Source organism: Vipera berus (assembly GCF_964194415.1).
Source record: "Vipera berus genome assembly, chromosome: 5".
Lineage (NCBI taxonomy): Eukaryota > Metazoa > Chordata > Lepidosauria > Squamata > Viperidae > Vipera > Vipera berus.
In genome coordinates this window covers 885434-911465 of record NC_138207.1, presented here as the reverse complement: position 1 = coordinate 911465, position 26032 = coordinate 885434, and the positions used below count along the sequence as shown (strand labels likewise).

At 44.4% G+C, this 26032-nt stretch overlaps 1 protein-coding gene across 1 annotated transcript in view; it reads right to left on the bottom strand.

The window, feature by feature from the left end:
* FGF12 (fibroblast growth factor 12) overlaps positions 1 to 26032 on the bottom strand; it is a gene marked incomplete at its 5' end in the record, with an annotated part of 83847 nt that overhangs the window by 37734 nt on the left and 20081 nt on the right. The window contains 2 exons of the mRNA XM_081329490.1: positions 16361 to 16464; positions 20768 to 20878. Of these exons, the coding sequence (XP_081185616.1) occupies positions 16361 to 16464; positions 20768 to 20878 (215 nt within the window). The remainder of the gene's footprint in view (positions 1 to 16360; positions 16465 to 20767; positions 20879 to 26032) is intronic.

Below are 26032 nucleotides of genomic sequence, written 5' to 3'. Positions count from 1 at the left end.
TTCTATTCTATTCTATTCTATTCCATTCCATTCCATTCCATTCCATTCCATTCCTTTCTCTATTCTATTCTATTCTATTCTATTCTATTCTATTCTATTCTATTCTATTCTATTCTATTCCATTCCATTCCATTCCATTCCATTCCATTCTGTTCTGTTCTATTCATTCTGTTATTCTATTCTATTCTATTTCTATTCTATTTCTATTCTATTCTAATATTATATTAATTCTATTCTATTCTATTCATTCTCTTATTCTATTCTATTCATTCTGTTTATTCTATTCTATTCTATTCTGTTCTGTTCTGTTCTGTTCTGTTCTATTCATTTTCTATTCTTATTCTATTCTATTTCTATTTCTGTCAGGGGAACAATCTGCCTTCAGAAGTTGTGGGGGCTCCATCATTGGATGTTTTTAAGAAGAGACCGGACAGCCATTTGTCTGGAATGGGTTAGGGTTCCTGCTCGAGCAGGGGGTTGGACTAGAAGACCTCCGAGGTCCCTTCCAGCTCTGTTATTCTGTTATTACGCAGCTACCGCAAGTGACTCTCCAACCCCCTCAGGCAGCTGCAGAGGATTTCCTTCCTCTCCCAGGTGGGCTGTTTCTGTTTTTCTGGAAACAAGAACACGCTGGAGCACATCAGTTCCCCCGACGGATCCCTCCTGATCCTCCAGTTCTCTTGCGGCAAAATTCGCCTCCTTTCTGGCTAAAACTGCTGGATGGGACCTGAATCGCTTCCTGGCCCAATCTAGATATCCCAGCAAAAGGTCAACTGCAGAGAACCTCTGAAGCTCAAGGCTGAAGTGGAGCATCCTTGGTGCTCTCTGGACTGGCTGGTTTTCTTGCAGAGGTTGCATTGCCAAAATAGGTAACACCTTCAGTGCTAGAAGGGGGGGGGGTTAGTGAGGAGGAGGAGGAGGACTGTGGGGTCCTTGGTGCTCTCTGAGCTGGGTGGGTTTCTTGCAGACATTTCACGACCCAACTAGGAAACATCATCAGTGCTAGAAGGGAGTAGGATTTATGGAGAGGAGGAGGAGGAGGAGGAGGAGGAGGAGGAGGAGGAGGAGGAGGAGGAGGAGGAGGAGAAAAGGACTGTGGGGTCCTTGGTGCTCTCTGAGCTGGGTGGGTTTCTTGCAGACGTTTCATGACCCAACTAGGAAACATCATCAGTGCTAGAAGGGAGTAGGATTTATGGAGAGGAGGAGGAGGAGGAGGAGGAGGAGGAGGAGGAGGAGGAGGAGGAGGAGGAGAAAAGGACTGTGGGGTCCTTGGTGCTCTCTGAGCTGGGTGGGTTTCTTGCAGACGTTTCATGACCCAACTAGGAAACATCATCAGTGCTAGAAGGGAGTAGGATTTATGGAGAGGAGGAGGAGGAGGAGAAAAGGACTGGGGTCCTTGGTGCTCTCTGAGCTGGGTGGCTTTCTTGCAGACGTTTCATGACCCAACTAGGCAACATCATCAGTGCTAGAAGGGAAAGAAATTTGGGGGTGGGTGGGTGGGACAACTGTGGGATCCTTGGTGCTCTCTTAGTTCTGTTTTCTTGGGAACCTTTCATGACCCATGAGTGCTTAAAGGGTATTTGCCCTCTGCTTACATGCAAGTGGCCTGCCCTGTCAGTGTGGTGGGAAATTTCTTGGTAGGTCTACTCCTGAGTAGTTCCACTCCAAACCCACACTGAGAGGGCAAGCCACTTGTTTATAAACAGAAAGCAACCCCCCCCCCCTTTCTAGCACTGATGATGTTCAGGACCTAGTTGGGTCCTGAAACGTCAGCAAGAAAACCACCCAGCTCAGAGACCCCCCCAGGATCCCTCAATTCAACCCTGAGCTACAAAGATTCTCTTCTATCGGTACTAAGCCTACCTGAATATAAAATGCTGAGATTTGATTATATCCACTAAGCAATCCCTGGTTGCTGGCATCATTTTAAAAAATAAATAAATTAAAGCCATGGGCAAAAGCTGAAGGGCACTGAAAGAGCCCAGGGATCAAAAGCTGTGGAAAAGACAAACGTCTCCCCCACCCAGCCCACATTTTTGAAATAATTATTCTCCAAGTGAAAAGTGCAACCGGGGGAAGCTTGGCCTCTGCACCAGCCTCAATGCAGCTTCCACCAAAGGACCTGATTTTCGGCTCTCTTATCACATTTCTCTGGCAAACCTTCCTTGGCCAATGGACAAATAAAAAGTCAGAAGGCTGGAAAGCACTGACCTTTAAAAAAAAAAGCCATAAAGTGCCAATATTTCTGAAGAATTCCTCTGAACGGGCATCCAGACCGAGCTCCGTTTAATTAAAAATACATCTTCCTGCAATCAACAAGACCTACTTTCAGTCTGGAAGGCTGCGGGCTTATCAAAACTTGAAGCGGGGGAGGAGGCGCTATAATATTCAGAAGATCGAGGGAGGACCTGGATCAGTTAGCGGAGCACCACAAAACCAACAATGCGGTTCTCCCGGTGAGGAGAGGCACGGCAACAGAAAGCTGGAGAGAAAGCTAGGATGGGCGCCTCAACAAAGCCCTACATTATTTATTCGTCTGATTTATATCCCACCCTTATTAGGGTCACAAGGCAGTAAACATATCCCACCCGCCTTCCTCTTCCTAATTTCCCCACAACAATCACCTTGTGAGGTGAGCTGGGCTGAGAGAAAGAGACTGGCCCAAGGTCACCCAGCCGGCTTTCGTGCCTAGGGCAGAACTAGAACTCACCGTCTCCTGGAGACCGGGGCAAACCCACCCAGCTGGTTTTCGTGCCTAAAGATGGACTAGAACTCACGGTCTCCTGGGGATTGGCCCAGAGTCACCCAGCGGCTTTCGTGCCTAAGGCAGGACTAGAACTCACAGTCTCCTGGAGATTGGCTAAAAGTCATCCAGCTGGCTTTTGTGCCTATGGTGGGACTAGAACTCCCCGTCGCCTGGTGATTGGTCCAAAGTCACCCGGCTGGATTTCATGCCTAAGGCGGGACTAGAACTCACCGTCTCCTGGTGATTGGCTCAAAGTCACCCAGCTGACTTTCACGCCTAAGGCGGGACTAGAACTCAAGAGTCTCCTAGTGATTGGCCCAGAGTCCCCCAACTGACTTTAGTGCCTCAGGCAGGACTAGAACTCAGGGCCTCTTGCTTTCTAGCCTGGCGCTTTAACCACCAGAGCAAACTGGTTCTCTTATATAGCCACGTCTTTGTGCAAAGTGGCCCCGCAAACCCAGGATGGTAGTCTGGAGCCACACAGCTGCTCCTTTCTTGGGAAGCCCTGCCGTAGGCTGATGAGTTGGGCAGCCCTAAAGTCAGGCAGACTTTACGTCGGAACCTTTCCCCTTCAACCTCCTTCCGCCAGACGCTTACAAAGACGCCTCCTTCAAGGCTTCACAAGAGATCCAAGCCGGAGCTGTTGCAGATGCTTTCTGAAGTTAAAACCCCTTTGCTTCTCGGAGACAAAGCAAAATAGCTAGCAGGCGTGTCGGGAAGTTAACCCGACTTGCTGCAAAGGTTCGCGGTTCAGACAGACATAAAACAGGCAGACGACACAGGGATGCATTGTGGCATTCGTTTTAGAACAGGAAGCTCGTCAACAAATCAAACACAGCTTGCAAACCAGAATCAAGGTTTACTAACTCTAGATGGAAGTCACAAACCACAGAACATTATTGCCTCCAGGAGAAAACCTTTTTTTAAAAATGCGGAATTGTACAAAAATCGGTGCCAGTTTTGACAGGTGCCTACATTCCTGCAAAGAACGATAACCAGCAATTGTGTGTGTCATTTTTTTCTCCCTGCCAAACAGTTCAGACTGGGTGACACGTTAATTTTTAGAATCGCCGTTCCTGTGGGAACCTGCAATGATATACTTTCTCTAAATCAACAACGATACAGGCAGCTTGCTTTCTCACACTTGTGTATTTCTCACGACCCGCTAAAAAAGTCACTTCTCACATTTTGCTCACCGTTACCTCTGAGCGCCTTTCGATCACAAATCGGCTGCTACACACATTCCCAGTCACACCTCCGGTACAGCTCGTGCCCCTGTAGATTAGTCCTGCTCGCCTTTCCTTTGGGTTATCGTTCTTCCAGCTGTCGTGCACAAATGCAGCCTTTACCCACACAGAGAAACCCACACACGCAAACACACAGCTGTGTTAAAACATTAGAATACGGCAGAATGCTGTCAGAATACGGCATCCAGTTTTGGACACCACAATATAAAAAAAAGATGTTGAGACTCTAGAAAGAGTGCAGCGAAGAGCAACAAAGACGATCAGGGGACTGGAGGCTAAAACACACAAAGAACAGTTGCAGGAATTGGGTATGTCCAGTCTAGAGAAAAGAAGGACTAGGGGGGAACATGATTGCTGTCTTCTAATATTTGAGGGGCTGCCCCAAAGAAGAAGGGGGGTAATCAACCTATTCTCCAAAGCACCTGAAGGCGGGACAAGAAGCAACGGATGGAAACTAACCAAGGAGAGAAGCAACCTGGAACTAAGGAGAAACTTCCTGACAGTGAGAACAATTAACCAGCGGAACTCCTTGCCTCCAGAGGTGGTGAATGCTCCAACACTGGAAGTTTTTAAGAAGAGACTGGCCAGCCATTTGTCTGAGACGGTATAGTTTCTCCTGCTTGAGCAGGAGGTCAGACTAGAAGACCTCCAAGTCCCTTCCACTTCTATTCTATTCTATTCTATTCTATTCTATTCTATTCTATTCTATTCTATTCTATTCTATTCTATTCTACATTCTATTCTATTCTATTCTATTCTATTCTATTCTATTTTTATTCTATTCTATTCTATTCTATTCCATTCTATTCCATTCCGTTCCATTCTATTCTATTCTACATTCTTTCTATTCTATTCATAATTTTCTTTATAACAATTTTTTCTTGGGAAATTGTAATCCTCGAATTACAAACACAACTGAGTCCAAAATTTCTGTTGCTAAGCGAGACAGTTATTAAGTGGGTTTTCCCACATTTTATGACCTTTCTTGCCACAGTTGTTAAGTGAAGCAATGCAATTGTTCAGTTAGTGACACGGTTATTAAGTGAATCTGGCTTCCCGTTTCACTTTGCTGGCCAGAAGGCTGCAGAAGGGGAGCACCTGATCCCAGGACACAGAGACTGTCATAAATAGGAGTCAGTTGCCAAGTGTCTGAATCTTGGTCATGTGATCACGGGGGTGCTGCAACGGTCGTAAACTGTGAAAAGCGGTTGTGAGTCATTTTTCTTCCAGTGCTGTTGTAACTCTGAATGGTCATTAAGTGAATAGCTGTAAGCCAAGGACCATCTACATCGATAGCATTTGTTTCAATTCCAGCATTTGCATCCCTAAAATACTCTTTTCCACCAATCCTTGCTTCAGTTTTATCCCAAGTCATTTTATTACTTACTTTGATCAATTCCATTTATTCCTTCTTCCACTCCGCTTCACACACCAAGGTTCCCTTCTAACAAAATCATTCTGCATTTCAATGGCCTCTTGGCCTGCCTTCTTCCAAGCTCTCTTTTCCTCTCTGTACACCGGTCTCTCGTTTTCATTTTTCTTAGCTGTTCTTTTTCTATTTTATCCACAGCCACTTCCACTTCATCCTTCTATCAAAAGAGTCCTTTGCTAGAGGGGTCTAGGCCAGGGGTAGGCAACCTTGGCCCTTTCATGACTCGTGGACTTCAACTCCCAGAATTCCTGAGCCAGCATGGCTCAGCTTGGAAGCCTCTCCCTTTCCCCTCAGCATGGCTGGCTCAGGAATTCTGGGAGTTGGAAGTCCACCAGTCATAAAAGAGCCAAGTTTGCCTACCCCTGGTCTAGGGCAACTTGCTGCGGGACAACTTAATGTGAAGTAACTGTACTCCAGACCCGTTCCTCTGTTATTATTACTAATAATTTTATTAGTAATATTTTATTTATTTTATTTTATTGCTAAGCACATTGATTTGTGCTTCTTAGATTGTAAGCCACCCTGAGTCTTCGGAGAAGGGCGGGATATAAATGGGATTTAAAATAAATAAATAAATAAATAAACAAATAAATAAAAAATAATTTTAGTAATATTATAAATATTATTGCTAATGCTATCATTGTCTCTCATTGAGTTGTCTCATGGTGAGTTGTCCCATCCCGTTTCCTAACATCCCAGTAAGAGAACCGTATATTGTAAGTCGCCCAGAGTTACCTCGTAGGGAGACGGGTGGCACGGAAATTTAACAAATCAATAAAAATAGAAGACAAAACACTTCTGGCTTCGGAGAAGATTATGCTTTTCCCTCTCTTTCAACAGTTTTCCGTTCCTCTTTTCGCTTGTCCTATTGGTCTAGCCCAGGAGTAGGCCACCTTGGCTCTTTTATGACTCGTGGACTTCAACTCCCAGAATTCCTGAGACAGCCTTGCTGAGGGGAAGGGAGAGGTTTCCAAGCTGAGCCATGCTGGCTCAGGAATTCTAGGAGTTGAAGTCCACGAGTCATGAAGGGGTATAATTCCCCCATGCTGGCTCAAGAATTCTGGGAGTTGAAGTCCATGAGTCATAAAAGAGCCAAGGTTGCCTACCCAGGTAACACTTGGCCATACAGAGATCTACTTTCAACTCTCAATGCACAATGCTCGATTATTCTTCTCTGCTATAACCGTTTTAGTCAAGATCCACCCTTAACACTCCCAAGAAATAATCTGTCCCATATTCAGAACCTCCCATCATCCTTGTGTCTCCTGCCGCTACCCTTACCACGTACAATCAAGCCACATGTGAGTTATATACCCCTTTATCTACCCTCTAAACACGAGTGAACTTATATGCTGAAAGTAGGGATCTGATGCAAGCAAATCTTTTTCTAAGGAGAGGCTCACCGTTACAGACTCTCCTTTATCTGGGCGTCTCCCAGGGATTTTCTCATTTACATCCAGCTATCCATGTCACCCCCAACAGAATGAAGGTTTGCCCCCCCAATCATAGTTCTTCATGAGGATTATTTATTTATTTATCTGTATTCTTCCTTTATTATGTTTACCTCAAGACAGAGTATATATATTCAACACATCTACCTCATCCTATTTTCTCCACAACAACAATCCTATGAGGTAGGCTGAGCGAAACGGACTGGCCCAAAGTCACCCAGCCAGCTTTCATTCCTAAGGCGGGACTAGAACTCCCCGTCTCCTGCTTTCTAGTCTGGTGCCTTAACCACTAAGTCAAACGACTAAGTCCCCCTATTCTTGTGGCAACTGGAAACAAGCAAGATGGCTTCCATGAAGTTCGTTGCAGGGTTGACGCTGTGTTTTAGTGATAAGATTGCCGGAAGAAACATCAACAACCTAAGATATGCAGATGATACCACTCTAATGGCAGAAAGTGAAGAGGAACTAAAGAGCCTCTTGTTGCGAGTGAAGAAGGAGAGTGCAAACTGTGGGTTGAAACTAAACATTAAGAAAACCAAGATCATGGCATCCGGCCCTCTCAATTCCTGGCAAATAGATGGGGAAGAAATGGAGGTAGTGACAGATTTTATTTTCCTGGGCTCCAAGATCACTGCAGATGGGGACTGTAGCCAAGAAATTAAAAGACGCTTGCTCCTGGGGAGGAAAGCCATGGCAAATCTAGACAGCACACTAAAAAGCAGAGACATCACCCTGTCAACAAAAGTGCGTATAGTCAAGGCTATGGTCTTCCCAGTTGCAATGTATGGCAGTGAAAGCTGGACCATAAGAAAGGCTGAGCGCCAAAGAATTGAAGCCTTTGAACTATGGTGCTGGAGAAGACTCCTGCGAGTCCCTTGGACTGCAAGGCGATCAAACCGGTCAGTCCTAGAGGAGATCAACCCTGACTGCTCTTTAGAAGGCCAGATCCTGAAGCTAAAACTCAAATACTTTGGCCACCTAATGAGGAGGAAGGACTCACTGGAGAAGAGCCTAATGCTGGGAAAGATTGAGGGCAATAGAAGAAGGGGACGACAGAGAATGAGGTGGCTGGATGGAGTCACTGAAGCAGTAGGCGTGAGCTTAACTGGACTCCAGAAGATGGTAGAGGACAGGAAGGCCTGGAGGAACATTGTCCATAGGGTCGCGATGGGTCGGACACGACTTCGCAACTAACAACAACAACAACAATTCTCCCATGATCATTTCACTGGAACACAACATTGAGCCACACTTCCCCTCTGGAAACGGTCAAGCTTCTTAGATGAGAAGCGAAACGACTTCAAGGAAAAACGAAGAAAGGCCAGCTGGAGTCCCAGTGGACAATCAATTAAATATGAGCCAACCGTGTGCAGCGGCAGCCAAAAAAGCCAATGCAATCATTAGCTGCATTAACAGAGGGATTGAATCAAGATTACGTAAAGTACTGGAATGGTACATAAGGTAATGTAAGGTAATGGAAACTAATCAAGGAGAGAAGCAACCTAGAACTAAGGAGAAACTTCCTGACATTGAGAACAATTAACCAGTGGAACAACCTGCCTCCAGAAGCGATGAATGCTCCAACACTGGAAGTTTTCAAGAAGAGACTGGACAGCCGTTTGTCTGGAATGGTATCGGATTAGGGGGCTGGACTAGATGACCTCTAAGGTCCCTTCCATTATTAACAACCTGCCTCCAGAAGCTGTGAATGCTCCAACAATGGAAGTTTTCCAGAACAGACTGGACAGCCATTTGTCCAAAATGGTATAGGGTTTCCTGCCTGAGCAGGGGGTTGGACTAGATGACCTTCAAGGTCCCTTCCAACTTCATCATCATCATCATCATCATTTATTATTATTATTATTATTATTATTATTATTATTATTATTATTATTATTATTATTATTATTATTATTATTGATCATCGCACAGTCAGCCAGATGTTCAGACTGGATTTGGCATTTTTGTCTACCAATCGAGTCCTTACCGAGGACCTGGGATAATTACAGATCTCGTCACAGGATGGAAGCAGTTCCTAGTAAGGCCGCCTTTTGCAATTGACTAATGGCGAATTTGTCAATGCCAATGGTGTTCAAGTGTTATTGTTGTTGTTATGTCATTATCATTATCATTGCTCTATAAAGCCTTAGTAAGGCCACACATCCATTTGGGGTCACCACATTATGAAAAAGATGTGGAGACTCTAGAAAGAGTGCAGAGCTGAGCAATAAAGATGATCAGGGGGACCGGAGGCTCAAACATACGAAGGACGGTTGCAGGAATTGCGCATACCTAGTCTAGTGAAAAGGACGAAGCGTGACAAGGTGGGAGTATTCCAATATTTGAGAAGCTGCCACAGAGAGGAGGGGGACAACCTATTTTCCAAGGCACCTGAAGGACGGGACAAGGAACAATAAATAGATGGAAACTGATCAAGGAGAAATGGGGAGAAATTTCCTGACAGTGAGACCAATTAACCAGTGGAACGGCTTCCCTCCAGAAGTAGTGGATGCTCCATCACTGGTGGCTTTCAAGACGAGACTGGACAGCCACCTGTCAGAAACGGTCTAGGATCTCCTGCTTGAGCAGGGGGTTGGAATAGATGACCTCCGAGGTCCCTTCTAGCTCTGGCATCCTGTATTATTCTTGAAAAGCACCTTTGGGCTTCTAAGGCAGGGGTCTTGCAACTTGGCCCTTTTATGACTTGTGGACTTCAACTCCCAGAATTCCTCAGCCAGGCACGCGTGCCTGGCTGAGGAATTCTGGGAGTTGAAGTCCATAAGTCATAAAAGGGCCAAGTTGGAAGACTCCTGTTCTTGGGTGATCTCCCAGCTCCTTCCGCAGCAAAATACCTTGTGGCATCTTCAAGACAGGGAGATTTATTGTGCCGTGGCTTCTCCTGGACGTTTCTTCTGATAAAAGTGGATTGGGATCAGCTTCTTTGGTAATCAGCGGATTCATCTTTCAAGTGCCAACCGAGTCTGGGTGTTTTTTGGTGTTTTTTGTTTTTTTTTGCTGCAAGAGACTTTGGCAGGAGCAGGTCCCTGCAAACAGCCACCAGCTCCTCTGATACCGTCTTTATTATCTCGGAGGAAATGGGGGGGGAAGGGAGAGGGTTCTCGGGCCTTGAGGAGTGGGGGGAGGGGCGGCTTTTGTGTGGTTTTTGACATTCGGAGTTGCAAAGTCGCCCACGGTGGTGTTGGGCAACATAGCACAATGACAGCAGAAAATTCTATCTCTCCATCACCAATTACCGGACTACACAGCACTTCTCAAACTGAACCGAGGGCGGTGGTGGGGAAATTGCTTGGCTGACTGCAGAGTTTTTAGCCTCCACATAAGACACCTTCACTGCAGCAATTAACATGCCCGGAAAAGATTTATTTCCTTCTCGTTAGAAGGGAGAAAAGGAAAAACCAGCCGGGACCATTTGAAACGGAGGCTCTTTCCCCGCCACCCCGACCCAACAGGCATCGCCCCTCAGAATCTGCCCTAATTGGAAACGGAATAAAATGTGAGTTTTTCCCACAAAAAACTTGTTGGTGGATCCGCCGTAATAAGAAAAAGGGCAATGTTTTTTCCCCCCAGTAACGATAAAAGTGGGACAACAGGAAGAGCTGATTTAAAATCATTCTCGAATTCTTTTAATCAACTCTTAACTGACAGTTGTCCTCACAGCGCCCCTGGGAATACACAGAGTGCCAAAGGGGGGGGGGGTCTCTCGAAAATCTGAACAAGATCCTCCTATGTTTTATTTGCAGGGAGTGGGCAGGGGCTGGTGACTTTTAATTTTACACTATTTAATTTATTCGTCCAAATTGCTAGGCTGACCCGTAGCAATTCCCGGCCGTTTCCAACTACAGAAGAAGGATATATAGAAATACTTGCATTTTTTTCCAGTGCAGGCTCTCCTTGAATTACAGCCATTCGTTTAGTGTCTGTTTTAATTTATAAAGACACTGATAAAAAAATGACTCATGACTGTTTTTCACACTTTATGAACATTGCAGCATCCCCAGGGTCACGTGATCAAACTTCAGATGCTTGGCAAGTGGTTCGTATTTATGACCGTCGCCGTGCCCCAAGGTCATGTGATCCCCTTTTGCGGCCTTCCGACAAGGGAAGTTAATGGGGAAGCTGGATTCACTTCACAACCGTTTGACTAATTTAACAACTACAGAGATTCACTTACCAAGTGACTGGTATAGGTTCTCCTGCTTGAGCAGGGGGCTGGACTAGGTGACCTCCAAGGCCCCTTCCAATTCAATTCTATTCTATTCTATTCTATTCTATTCTATTCTATTCTATTCTATTCTATTCTATTCTATTCTATTCTATTCTATATAGAATTATAGAAAATGAATAGAATAGAATAGAATAGAATAGAATAGAATAGAATAGAATAGAATAGAATAGAATAGAATAGAATAGAATAAAGAATAGAATAGAATAGAATAGAATAGAATAGAATAGAATAGAATAGAATAGAATAGAATAGACAGATTGTAGAATAGAATAGAATAGAATAGAATAGAATAGAATAGAATAGAATAGAATAGAATAGAATAGAATAGACAGATTGTAGAATAGAATAGAATAGAATAGAATAGAATAGAATAGAATAGAATAGAATAGAATAGAATAGAATAGAATAAAGAATAGAATAGAATAGAATAGAATAGAATAGAATAGAATAGAATAGAATAGAATAGAATAGACAGATTGTAGAATAGAATAGAATAGAATAGAATAGAATAGAATAGAATAGAATAGAATAGAATAGACAGATTGTAGAATAGAATAGAATAGAATAGAATAGAATAGAATAGAATAGAATAGAATAGAATAGAATAGAATAGAATAGAATAGAATAGAATAGAATAGAATAGAATAGAATAGACAGTGTAGAATAGAATAGAATAGAATAGAATAGAATAGAATAGAATAGAATAGAATAGAATAGAATAGAATAGAATAGAATAGAATAGAATAGAATAGAATAGAATAGAATAGAATAGAATAGAATTTGGAGGAATAGAATAGAATAGAATAGAATAGAATAGAATAGAATAGAATAGAATAGAATAGAATAGAATAGAATAGAATAGAAAATGAACAGAAAATGAATAGAATAGAATAGAATAGAATAGAATAGAATAGAATAGAATAGAATAGAATAGAATAGAATAGAATAGAATAGACAGATTGTAGAATAGAATAGAATAGAATAGAATAGAATAGAATAGAATAGAATAGAATAGAATAGAAGAATAGAATAGAATAGAATAGAAATACAGAATAGAATAGAATAGAATAGAATAGAATAGAATAGAATAGAATAGAATAGAATAGAATAGAATAGACAGATTGTAGAATAGAATAGAATAGAATAGAATAGAATAGAATAGAATAGAATAGAATAGAATAGAATAGAATAGAATAGAATAGAATAGAATAGAATAGAATAGAATAGAATAGAATAGACAGATAATAGAATAGAATAGAATAGAATAGAATAGAATAGAATAGAATAGAATAGAATAGAATAGAAGAATAGAATAGAATAGAATAGAATAGAATAGAAAGAATGGAATGGAATGGAATGGAATGGAAAGATGGAATGGAATGGAATGGAATGGAACGGAACAGAACAGAATAGAAATGAAACTTTATTGTCACTTTGAATGTACACTAATTGGGATACAGAAAAGGAAATTTAGTTGCATTCAGCTCTCAAAGGGTTACCACCTCCAATGGACACTACATAAATATGACAAAAATACATAAATAAATACGGAATTATGCATAGACCCACCTATATTATATGACACAGAGAAACAACACCGTCTGGTTCAGGTTAGGCATACGGATCTTGCAAGAGTGTGAAAGAAACTGCAGTGGGAGGGAGGCGAGGCTGTGAATTTGCTACTGCCCAGACAGGAATCTCTCCTTGCTTGAAAAGTTGCTTTCCAAGGGGAGCAGAGGAGATCTCTCCTGCCAAAATCTCGGGGAAGCCATCCAGGATCTTTTTCTGGCAGCCGACAGTTGCCTTCTTCCCTTGCCAGCCCGCCTCTCGAACGGCAACGGGTGGAAACTAATCAAGGAGAGAAACGACCTCCCGACAGGGAGGACAATAACAACCAGCCTTGACAGGAGTGAAAATGCACCATCCTTGGCAAAGTGGGTCTGAAATTGTTCTGACACAACCGGGAGATGGGAAAAATTTGGGCTGGGCTTCAGCCGCCTCCTCTCTTCCCCCCCCCCCACTTTTCAACCCACTGCCCAGCCCTCCCCTTTCTGGGCTGCTGTTTATTTTCAGGCAAAGAGATGCAGCAGAATTAAAGGAGAATAGCTGAGAGGGGAGATGCAAACTCTCCACCGGGACCAGCAGCTATTTAAGAGAGATGAATGCACATGAGCACCCCCCCCCCCACACACACACACACACAGGAACAAACTGGTCATTATTTCGTGTGTGTGTGTGTGTGTGTGTGTGTGTGTGTGTGTGTGTGTGTGTTTTGAAGTGCAACCCAGAGCTGTAATTTCTGCTTTGCAGCCTCTCCGCTCCTTTGCAGCCTGAGTCTCCTCTGTCCCAAAGGAGACTCAAAATAGAGCTGGAAGGGACCTTGGAGGTCTTCTAGTCCAACCCTTGCTCAAGAAGGAGACCCTGTACCATTTCAGACAAATGGCTGTCCAGTCTCTTCTTGAAAACATCCAGTGTTGCAGCATTCACAACTTCTGGAGGCAACTTCTGTTCCACTGATTAATTGTTCTCACTGTGAGGAAGTTTCTCCTTAATTCCAGGTTGCTTCTCTCCTTGATTAGTTTCCATCAGGTGTTTCTTGATGGGCTTTCTGTTGCTTTGGAGAACAGGTGGGCCCCGCCTCTTCTTTCTGCCAGCCCCTCAAATACTGGGAGACTGCTATCATGTCCCCCCTAGTCCTTCTTTTCTCTAGACTGGCCATACCCAGTTCCTGCAACCGTTCTTCATACGTTTTAGTCTCCAAGTGCTTAATCATCTTAGTTGCTCTTCCTTGCACTTTTTCCGAAGTTGCAGCATCTTTTTTTTGTAATTTTGTATTACAAAAACGATTTTGTAACCTTTTTTGTAAATATAGATATGTATACATATGTATGTATGTATACGTAAATATAAAGCATAGGTAGTGTGTGTGTGTGTGTGTGTGTGTGTATCCAAAATCTTTTTAAAAATCCGAGTCCCGGGTGAATTTATTTGTAAAAAGGAAGAAGACATACTGATCTCCGGAACAGAAAGTTTATTTCTCACTAAGCTTTCGTTAGCCACTGCTAACATTGTCAAAGAGTAAGCCAACATGATCAGCATATATATATTTGTAAAAATGAAGACATGCTGATCCTCTGGGACAGAAAGTTTATTTTGCACTAAGCTTTCGTTAGCCACTGCTAACATTGTCAAATGTTATATATACAAATATATATATATTTGTAAAAAGGCAGATGTATGTATGTATGTGTGTATGTATGTACGTACGTATGTATGTGTATGTGTATGTGTATGTGTGTTTTCTGAGGTTTTCGCGGGTGTTTGTATGTAGATCTTTGGTCATTCGGGTTTTTTCCCCACGTAGAATTGGAGTATATGTATATATATGTGTGTGTGTATGTATATGTATATGTATATATATATATAATATTTGTTTGAGAGTGGGCATCAGAATATTATTTTTTAATGTGTACCAGTGTGTTCACAGAAAAAAAGTGAAAATAAAGGATATCTTATGTTCACACCAGTGTGTATGCTACCAATAGCCATTTTGCTCAGAATCTCAGTCTCCCAATCTGCCTTTCTTACGACATCGGGTAACACCAGCCCAGCTGCCCAGGCATCCAGCTTCACAGAACTATCAACTCAGGATAACAGTCAAGTTCTGATGTTCTCTCAACAAGCCCTCACTTAACTCAGATAGTAGCCAAGCCTCCATATAACCTAGATCAGGGATCTTCAAACATGGCCCTTTTATGACTTGTGGCACGCTGGCTGAGGAATTCTGGGAGTTGAAGTCCAGAAGTCATAAAAGGGCCACTTTTGAAGAGCCCTGTCCTGCCTCTATAATGCCTGGAAACCTGTGTGGGGCCAGCTGAATGCTAAGCTCCAGAAAGCACATCTGGATCACCACTGTAAGAGAAAAGAACTCATACTTGGACACCAGCGCCATCCTTTTTTAAAAAAAACAACACATTTTTAGCAACAAAAATAAAATACAAAACAGAAAAACGAACATCCAACACTAACAACAAAAAGAAAATAAAGTCTTATGTATAAAAAAAAATCGCAAATGTCCAATAAATCTAACATTAAACATAAAGAATCCATCCGAGCTGCTGAAAAATAAGTTTTTTTAAAAAACAACCAAATAGGTTCTGCTCCCCTTACTTGATGGGGTCTACAAATAGTTATAAGCTTTCCCATCCGTATTTATCAAAAATGCTATATAAAACAACAAATATTCCATATGTGGAACTCAATCTATCCGTCTATCCTTCTGTCTGTCTGTCTGTCTGTCTGTCTGTCTGTCTGTCTATCTATCTCCATCTGTCTGTCTGTCTCTCTCTTTCATTCAATTTTCTATTTATCTTTCAATTTTCTATCATTATCTATCTTTCATTCAATTTTCTATCATTAACTATCTTTCATTCAATTTTCTATTATCTGTCTCTATCTATCTATCAAGCAAATCGACCCAAAATCTAGTCAACAGGTTATCCCAACTAAACCAGCAAGCTTAAAAACAAAGAGAAAGATAAACGTATTTTAAAACCACCTGAGCCGATGCAAACTTCCCTGTCCTTTTACAGTTCTTCCTGCCCGGGGACAGCTGTGGCACAGGTAGTCCTCGACATACGACCACAATTGACCCCCAATTTCCACCGCTAAGCAAGGCTGTTGTTAAGTTGCCCAATTTTATGACCTTTTTTTGCCACAGTTGTTAAGTAAAATCACCGCAGTTGTTAAGCGAATCACACGGTCGTTAATTGAATCCAGCTCTCCCTCCCCCACCTTTGATTTTGCTTGCGGGAAGCTGGCTGGGAAGGCTGCAAACGGGGATCACATGACCCCAGGACAGCGCAACAGTCGTGAGTACATACCATTTGCCAAGCGCCCAAATTTTGATCAGGGATGCTACTACAGTCATAAGTGTGGAAAACCGGTCATAAAAACCGCTTTTTTTCCAGTGCTGTTGTAACTTTGAACGGTCACTAAATGAATCGTCGTAAGTTGAGGACCACCTGTGCAAACGCTTGAGTCATTTGTAAGAAGCCAACATGGGTTAGGGCCCCGAATATTGTCAGCCTATTTCTGCCTCCTGAAAGCAGGTTTGCAAATCTACAGGGGTGTCCGCCGTGCACGCAAATGTCCCCAAATGCAGCCCCCTCCTTCCTGTAATCCCTCCAGACCGCCCCCCCAAGTCAAAAGGAGAAGCCCCCCCCCAAAGGCACTTACGGAGCTGTAGAGGTACCCCTCGCCATTCATGGCCACGTAGAGGCCGGCCTTCACGCCTTGGATCGCCACCACACGCAGGCCCACTGGAATGAGGTTGAAGAGGGCTGGAAGAGAGGAAGGGAAAGGTCAAGGGCTTGGGGGGCTCAAAACTGAGGGGACCCCTCCCACACCCCGAGTCAGGAAACCTCACTTCTCATGCAACAACTCCCAGCACCTTCAGGGCACCTAGAACGTTTTTAAGCAGAAACGTCTTAAGAAGCCAAAGAGACATGAGGGTTCATTGACCATCTAAAGCAAGGGATCTCCAACCTTGGCCTCTTTAAGACTTGTGGATTTCAACTCCCAGAATTCTATGCCAGCTGGGGGATTTTGGGAGTTGAAGTCCACAAGTCTTAAAAGTGGACAAAGGTTGGTCACCCCTGATCTTAAAGTATGTGAGGAACACAGCTATGATGCTCTGCTCTTCTCAGTGGATATTTCATTCAACCCCTTCAATTAGAGGACTGGCAGATTAAGCTTTAAGAATGTACATTTATGACAAAAAATGATTTTCTACCTAAAAAAGTAGTCCGATACTCAGCATTTTTCAAATTTGTTTACTTTAAGATGAGTGGAGTGCAACTCCCACAATTCTCTAACCAGGATGCTTTTAAATCAATGGACTTCAACTCCCAGAATCCCCCAGTCTGCATGCTTTAAGATGGGTGGACTTCAACTCCCAGAACTGACCAGCCAGGATACTTTAAGAGTGGAGGACTTCAACTCCCAGAATCCCCTGGCCAGCATTTTTTCAAAAGGGGTGAACTTCAACTCCCAGAATCCCCCAGTCTTTAAGATGGGTGTACTTCAACTCCCAGAATTCTTCAGCCATATTTATTTCTCCCAATTCTGAGAGTTAAGGTCCATATATTTTGAAATGGCCAAGTTTGAAAACTGTATTTATTATAACTAAATTTGGAAATTGTTTATTATGCACATAGCCATCTGGAACAACCCAAAGCTTGGGTTTTGTTCCAGAAAAGGTTTTATAACATTAGATTTTGTTTGGCTGGCTATAGCATTAAGGAGGAACAGTTCTAGATTAATTAGAAATTCTCATATATATTATTTTTGCTCTTTTTGTCAACCGGTGATACAATTTAAATAGTGCAGTGGTTCTCAACTTCTTCTTGACCACGGACCCCCTTTAAATAACTTTTGTGGTCATGGACCCCCAAAACCTAAGATTTAAATCATAACATTTCTTCAAGCCTTCACAGACCCCCTGTGATGACATTGCTCCCCCCCTTAGGTTTCCAGGGACCACAGATTGTGAAGCTCTGAAATAGTAGTTTTTAAAGAATAGAATAGAATAGAATAGAATAGAATAGAATAGAATAGAATAGAATAGAATAGAATAGAATAGAATAGAATAGAATAGAATAGAATAGAATAGAATAGAATAGAATAGAATAGAATAGAATAGAAGCTGGAAGGGACCTTGGAGGTCTTCTAGTCCAGCCCCCCGCTCAAGCAGGAGAACCTACACCATCTCAGACAAGTGACTGTCTATCTTCCTCTTAAAAAAAATACCAACGATGGAGCGCCCACAATTTCTGGAGGCAAGCAGTTCCACTGATTAACTGTCCTCACTGTCAGGAAGTTTCTCCTTAATTCCAGGTTGCTTCTCTCTTTGGTCAGTTTCCATCCATTGTTTCTTGTCCTGCCCTCTGGTGCTTTGGTGAACAACGTGACCCCCTCTGCCTTGTGGCAGCCCCTCAGATACCGGAATAACTGCTATCATGTCTCCCCTATTTCTTCTTTTCTTTAGACTAGCCAAACCCAAGTCCCGCAGCCGTTCTTCGTATGTTTTAGCCTCCAGGACTAACATCTTGTCTGATTATTCTGATACCTTAAGCAGTCTAGTGTGACTTGTATTTTGTAAATTCTGTCTGCATTTTGATATTTTGCAAATCTTTATTCTCTTTTAACTCCCTTTCTTTTTATTTTTGTCTTCAAGTACTGTTAGAACAAAAGCGTTTCTAAAACCAAGTAAAATTGGCAGAAATCTCCTCATTCACTTTCCAGCTACCACTTGTTCATATTTATTATTATTATTATTATTATTATTATTATTATTATTATTATTATTATTATTATTATTATTATTATTATTATTATTATTATTATTATTATTATTTCTTTTGATACTATTTATAGCTTGCTGCAAATCCCACTTTGGGGATTTGGATTGGATTTGGGATGGGGAAAGAAGAACAAAGCAATGGCAATAAATAGCCCTTTGCGGACAATTAAAAGTCATATAATAAAGGACATCTGATGAAGGAAAGACCAAAAGCATCTTAACATGACATTGCTTTGACTTGTTTGCAAAATGCAAGAAGGGCCCCAGAAATGGAGGGCTTCGGAGAGAAGCTCCATGCTCCACATCCCCAGAAGGGAACCCTCAGCAGGGCCTCCCACAATGGCCAGACTGGACACACAGCAGTCCAGCAACTGCGCTTTGCCTATGATGCAGCTTCCAGGCCATTTCTAAAGCCCACCAGAGGCAGAGTCAGCAACCAGGGGCACCCAGGCAGCGATTAGGGGGTTAAGGGTACATCACCAAAGGATCCAGCTTCAAGCAGGCTTGTAACTGGGATACCAGCCGAATCCGGGCAACCCCAACTAGTTCTGGTCCCACCTTAGCCGTGAAAGCCAGCTGGGTGACTTTGGTCCAATCACCGGGAGACGGTGAGTTCTAGTCCCGCTTTAGACATGAAAAGCATCTGGGTGATTTTGGGTCAATCACCAGGAGATCGTTCGTGCTAGTTCTGCTTTAAACATGAAAAGCATCTGGGTGATTTTGGGCAACCACCAGGAGATGGTGAGTTCTAGTCCCGCCTTAGGCATGAACGCCAACTGGGTGACTTTGGGCCAATCAATGGGAGATGGTGAGTTCCAGTTCCGCTTTAAACATGAAAGGCATATGGGTGACTCTGGGCCAATCACCGGGAGATGGTGAGTTCTAGTCCCGCCTTAGGCATGAACGCCAACTGGGTGACTTTGGGCCAATTTCCAATAGACGGTGAGTTCTAGTCCCGCCTTAGGCATGAACGCCAACTGGGTGACTTTGGGCCAATCACCAGGAGATGGTGAATTCTAGTTCCGTGTTAGGCATGAAAGCCGGCTAGGTGACTTTGGGCCAATCGCCCAGAGACGGTGAGTTCTAGTTCCGTCTTAGACATGAAAGCCGGCTGGGTGACTCAGGGCCAATCACCAGGAGACGGTGAGTTCTAGTTCTCAGCCTAACATACCTCTCAGGCTGTTGTGGGGAAAACAGAAAGGAGGAGCTGTGTTAAATATGTTCATCGCTTTGAGTTATTTGTGGAAATAATAAAGGGAAATTAAAAAAAACAATCGCAGGTTTGTTTGCCTCGGACATACAGCCAGATGGTGACCCTGGGCCAGCGCCCCCCCCCCCAGAGTGACCAGAGGAAGAAGAAAGCCAGAACAAACCTGGAAAATATTGCTCTAAGAAAACTGCAGGGCTCAGCTTTCCAGGAGTCAAGACTGACTTGAAGGCCCAATTTAAATAAAATAAATAATAAACAAATAAAAAAAGCAAAACCGTGACAGCCAGCTTTCCCCTCCAAGACAAGAATAAGAGTCCCAAGAATCCACAATTAACCACCAGGCTGTCAGGCTAAACGGCCCTGCGGAAAGCAATAAAAAAGTGAAAACAAAGGGCCCCCAAGAGCTGAACCTCACAATAAATCAGCTCAATTAAGCAGGCACCAGAATTAAATGCTGCTTAACGAAGGATCTTGGCAGGGGGAAGAGAGAGGGGGAGGATCCAGGGTGGGGCAGAATGTCCCCCTCCCATCGCTGGGACCGTCTCTGCAACTGACTCACAATTATGATGGTCGCAGCGTCCCGGGGTCATGTGATCCCCTTTTGTGACTTCCCGACAAGAGAAAGTCAATGGGGGGGGGGGGGAAGAAGCCAGATTCATTTAACAACCGTGTGACTAATTTAACAACCGCAGGGTTTCGCTTAACAAACGTGCAAAGGATCAAACGGGGCAAAACTCAACTTAACAAATGTCTGGCTTTGCAACATAAATTCCATTGTATTCTCTGCTGCTCTAACATCAGGAGCCAAGCATCTTTTTTTAAAAAAAACAAACAAAACAAGTGTGAAAAAGGATGCAGGAGAGATTTATTTAAAGGGGAAGCGCTGACAACACATGCTGCATGCAGGAAACAGCTGCCTGGGCTGTAATTTAACACCTTCCTTGTTTAATTAAAAAAAAACCAGCCGAAAGAACCTGTGGCTTCTTAGGGAACTTGATGTACGGTAGGGCAGTGTGTGTGTGTGTGTGTGTGTGTGTGTGTGTGTGTGTGTGTGTGTGTGTGACACACTCACTGTAGTCACTGTTTTCGTCCTTGGTCCCGTCAATGGTCCCGTCCGGGTGCATCTGTAGGAAGAATTCCTGCTGGCTGAATAACCTGGTCACGATCCCTTTCAGCTGGGGTTCTGCGGGGCGGGAAGAGCAGAAGAGAGGTCTGGGGTCACCAGCCGGCCTTTGCGAGTCAGGGGTGCATGCACAACCCACACGCACACGCACACACAACGGTACATCCCCCCCCAGGGACCCATGTTTGGCTGAAGCGATCCTGCCCAGGGCTTTTCCCACTGAATCCCAAGGGTCCAAGGTCAGCCTGGCCTGGGAGCGAAGTGCCCCGGTCATCTGGCCTCCGGTCTTCCGTAGCATCTGTGGCAACAGCCCCTGGCCCAGTTCCCCCCATTCCAGCAAATGCTGCCCCCAGCGTAGACAAAGGTTCAAATCTAGGAGGCAGGGGGTTAGGGATGGAGAAGGGGGGAAATAACAGACCTGGAAAGGACCTCGGAGGTCTTCAAGTCTGACCCCGTGCCTATGGCAGGAGACCTTATACCGGGGGTAGGCAACCCTGGCTCTTTTATGACTTGTGGACTACAACTCCCAGAATTCCTGAGTCAGCATGATTGGTTCAGGAATTCTGGGTTATTGAAGTCCACAAGTCATAAAAGAGCCAGGGTTGGCTACCCCTGCCTTATACCATCCTAGTTAAATGGCTGCCCAGTTTCTTCTTAAATAGCTCTAGCATTGGAGCACCTGCAACTTCTGGAGGCAACTTCTGTCCCGCTGATTAATTGTTCTCATTATCAGGAAATCTCTCCTTAGTTCCAGGCTGCTTCTCTGCTTGATAAGTTTCTATCTGTTATTTCTTGTCCTGCCTTCAGGGGCTTTGGAGAATAGGGTGACACCCCCCCCACACACTCTTCTTTGGGGCAAACCCTCCAATATTGGAAGTTGTTATCATGTCTCCCCCGCCCCCCGGTCCTTCTTTTCATTAAACTAGACACACCCAATTCCTGCAACTTTTCTTCATACGTTTTACATATGATGTTATCATACGACGACGTCACGCAAACGATCCAGGGGATGTGATTTGTGCAAATGGCACCCTTGAGTTCATATGCACAAAGATAGCACAGCACAGGGGATGTCACTCTGGCTTGTTCATAAGGCATGCAAGCTGCAGAAATAGACCAACCAGGGATTTTCTGACCCAAGGCCCCTTGTCTGAACAGCTAACCCCCTCCCAATGGCTGGGTTTAGGCACACACCCCCCCCCATTTAGCCTGCTCACTTCATGAACCCATTTCCTGGATGCTCACAGAAGTCTGAACCCTTAAGATCTGAATTCACACTATACAATAAGCCACAAAACAATGATAGTTGTTCACTTACGACCATAACTGGGATGAGAATTTCCTTTGCTAAGCAAGGCACTTGTTAAGCGAGTAGTAACATCACTAGGTAGTAACTAGCCCTGATGATGTTCCCTACTTGGGTCATGAAACGTCTGCAAGAAAACCACCCGGCTCAGACAGCATCAAGGAACCCAGAGTCCTTTTCTGCTGCTGCTGCTTCCTCCTCCTCCTCCTCCTCCTCCTCCCTGCAAAACCCTTTCCCTTCTAGCATGGATGATGTTGCCTAGTTGGGCCACGAAATGTCTTCAAGAAAACAAGCAAGCTCAGAGAGCACCAAGCAATCCACAGTCCTCCTCCTAATCTTGCAAAACCCTTTCCCTTCTTGCACTGATGTTGTTACCTAGTTTGGTCATGAAATGTCTGCACGAAAACAGCCAAGCTCAGAGAGCACCAAGGAACCCAGTGCTCCCCCTCTCCTCCTCTTCCTCCTCCTCCTCCTTGTCTTCACACACCCTTCCCTTTCTAGCACTGATGATGTTACCTAATAGGATCATGCAACGTCTGCAAGAAAACCACCCAGCCCAGAGAGCACCAAGGACCCCACAGTTGTCCTCCCCCTCCCTCTCCACCGTCCCCCATCCTCCTCTTCCTCCCCACCCACTTTCTTCTAGCACTGATGAAGTTGCCTAGTAGGATCATGCAACGTCTGCAAGAAAACCGCCCAGCCCAGACAGCACCAAGGGCCCCTCCTTTCAACCCTGAGCTACAAAGATTCTCCTTCATCGGCGTCGAGCATCTGCCCAGCTCAGCCTTTGCAAGTGCCAAACCGCGGGTCTTCTGTGCCTCCATGCCCAGAAAGGACTCAAGGCTCCCATCCCCCCCCCCGCCCCCTCCTGCGAAGACCCTTGTTGTGCGAATCCGGGCTGCCTGCTTTCCCTCCAGATTTAAGACCAGCAGGTGCCTCCTCCAGTTGGCCTGGCAAGGGAACCTCAGCCGGCAGCCAGGGACATTAAGCCCTCCCGAGCGAGGGCCCCAAAGGCCGAGCGCCTCCCCAGCTGAAAAATGGGGGGGGTCTCCTGGCTGCAGACCAGCTGTTTCACCACAACATCACACCACAAGGTGGACGACCCCTGCTTTGGCAGGATCTTGTGGTCTGCAGTTCCACGGCTCCCTGAGAGACGGAGGTTCCTTGGAGAGCAGACCTGACCTGCGAAGGATGTGGGCCCCCCCCTCGTGCCTTGGGCCTCGTTTTTGTGACTGTGCGCTGCTGGCACACAACGGCTCCGCACACAGGTCCGAGCCCGCTTCTTCAGGGTGGGGTGGGGGGCTTGTCTGCACAATCTCTCTCTTTTTTCTTTGCCCGCTTTCGAATCGATCCCGAAACCGGCTGAGCAACGTCCAGCTCAGCCATACGGAGGAAGAGCAGTCCTCGGTTTACGACCATCCATCTAGTGACCGTTCAAAGTTACAACAGCACTGAAAAAGGTGACTTAGGACTAGTTTTCACACTTACGACCTTTGCAGCGCCCCCGCCCCATGATCACATGAACAGAAATGGTGCGGTTGGCAACCGGTTCCTATTTACGACGGTCACGCAACATCCCGGGGTCACATGACCCCCTTTTTACGACCTTCTGACAAGCAGTCAAACGGGAAGCCAGATTCCCTTAACAACCGTGTTCCTAACCGAACAGCTGCAGTGACTCATTTAACAACTGTGGCAAGAAAGTTCGTAACATAGGGCAAAACTCACTGAGCGACTGTCTCAGTTAGCAACGAAAATTCTGGGCTCAACTGTGGTCGCTAATTCAAGGTGGGCTTTCGGTGGACGAGAAAGGAGAAAAAGGAAACAACGGTTGGCTCCCCCATAAAACCCCATAAAACCCCCAAACACAAAGACAAACACAAAGACACACACACACACACACACACACACACACACACACACACACAAACCCACTGACTATTATTGGCTGTTGCATTATCTTTGCTTTCACCGGAATGGAGTCCCTGAAAAGAATGTGCCTCCCCCGCCCCAGAATGTTTAAGATGGCTACTCAATTAATGCCAGCCCTGTGAGGTAGGCCACACTAGGAGACAGACGCTGCTCCCTTTCTCCGATGAAGGCCTTCGTAACAGAATCTCGAAGGCCTGAGCTTTTCACATCCTTTGTGCTTTTTGATGGTTGTGCCATGCCAGCGGTAGCCTTCCCCTCAATAACGCCGGACTACCGTGCGCATCATCCACAGCGGGGAGGATAAGCGAGTCGTAGAAAATGAAGTTGATGTGGCTCTTGAGGCGAAGAAACTTCGGAAAGTTTCACAAATTCAAAACAAGACAAAGCATGAATAAAGACAAGCGATCTTTGGTTTATGACCACAGTTGAGCTGTTGCTAAGCAAGACACTTGAGTTTCGCTCCATTTTATGACCTTCCTTGCCGCAGTCGTTAAGTGAATCACTGCAGTTGTTCGGTTAGCAACAGGGTTGTTAAATGAATCCAGCTTCCCCGTCAAAAGGTTGCGAAAGGGGATCACCTCACCTGAGGACACGGCGACCGTCATAAATACGAGTCGGTTGCCAAGTGCATGAATTTTGATCATGTGACCGTGGGGGTGGGGGTGATGCAACTAAAGGGTAAAAAACGGTTGATTCTTTCAGTACGGTTGTAATGTTACATGGTCATTAAACGAACCGTTGTGATAAGATGTGTATTCTGAATGTTAGACTGTGATGTATTGTGATAATGGGAACTTTGGTTACTTAAAACTTGGAAACTAGAAATATTAAATGAATATTAATGGGAAATTAAAAACTGGGCAAAAACTAATTAGGGCATTGATTGTCTATAAAGATTGAATGTTAAAATAATAACGATATGTATAAGCCAAAAATTATTGATAAATGTAAGAATGTCATTTTTATCTAATTGATTTAATAAGAATTGTATTAGTTTAAACAGGAGACAGTAAATACTAAAAGGAAAAGAGGAAAAGTTTAATGTAACAGCTTGAGACTTGTACTAAAGATACTCGTATGTCATTGTATTATCGATTAACCCAGCTGCCACGTGGCTTTTCAAATACTTAAATATAAAATTAGAAAATCAATAAAACATTTAAAAAATAATAATAAACGAACCGTTGTTAAGTCAAGGACAGGGGTCTTCAAACTTGGCCCTTTTATGACTCACGGACCTCCACTCCCAGAATTCCTCAGCCAGCGTGGGGGAACTATGGCCCCTTCATGACTTGCGGACTTCAACTCCCAGAATTCCTCAGCCAGCGTGGGGGAACTATGGCCCCTTCATGACTTCCGGACTTCAACTCCCAGAATTCCTCAGCCAGCGTGGGGAAACTATGGCCCCTTCATGACTTCCGGACTTCAACTCCCAGAATTCCTCAGCCAGCGTGGGGGAACTATGGCCCCTTCATGACTTCCGGACTTCAACTCCCAGAATTCCTCAGCCAGCGTGGGGAAACTATGGCTCCTTCAAGACTCACAGACATCAACTCCCAGAATTCCTCAGCCAGCATGCCTGGCTGAGGAATTCTGGGAGTGGAAGTCCACAAGTCATCAAAGGGCCACGTTCCGAAGACCCCTGGTCAAGGGCAATGACCCTTGCATTTTTTTAAAAAGGGAGAAAGGCCCACCTCTACACAAAGCCAACACAACGATGCCAAAGCTCACAAACCAGTCCACAAACACACAAGCTTTGGTCAATTTTGGGCAGGCAAAAGAGCCGACTGTGTCTGTAACCCTAAGGCAGACTCTGGTGCCTGAAGGAACCCAAGTGGGTTGTGTGACTGGCTACGCAAGGCCTCAGTTCTCTGCTGCAATGCTGGGGTGTTAGTTACACCTTTATTTATTTATAGTTCATCTTTCTGAACCGCCCGTCTTCCTTGCACGGCTTGGAGCGAAGACAGGGTCTCTTC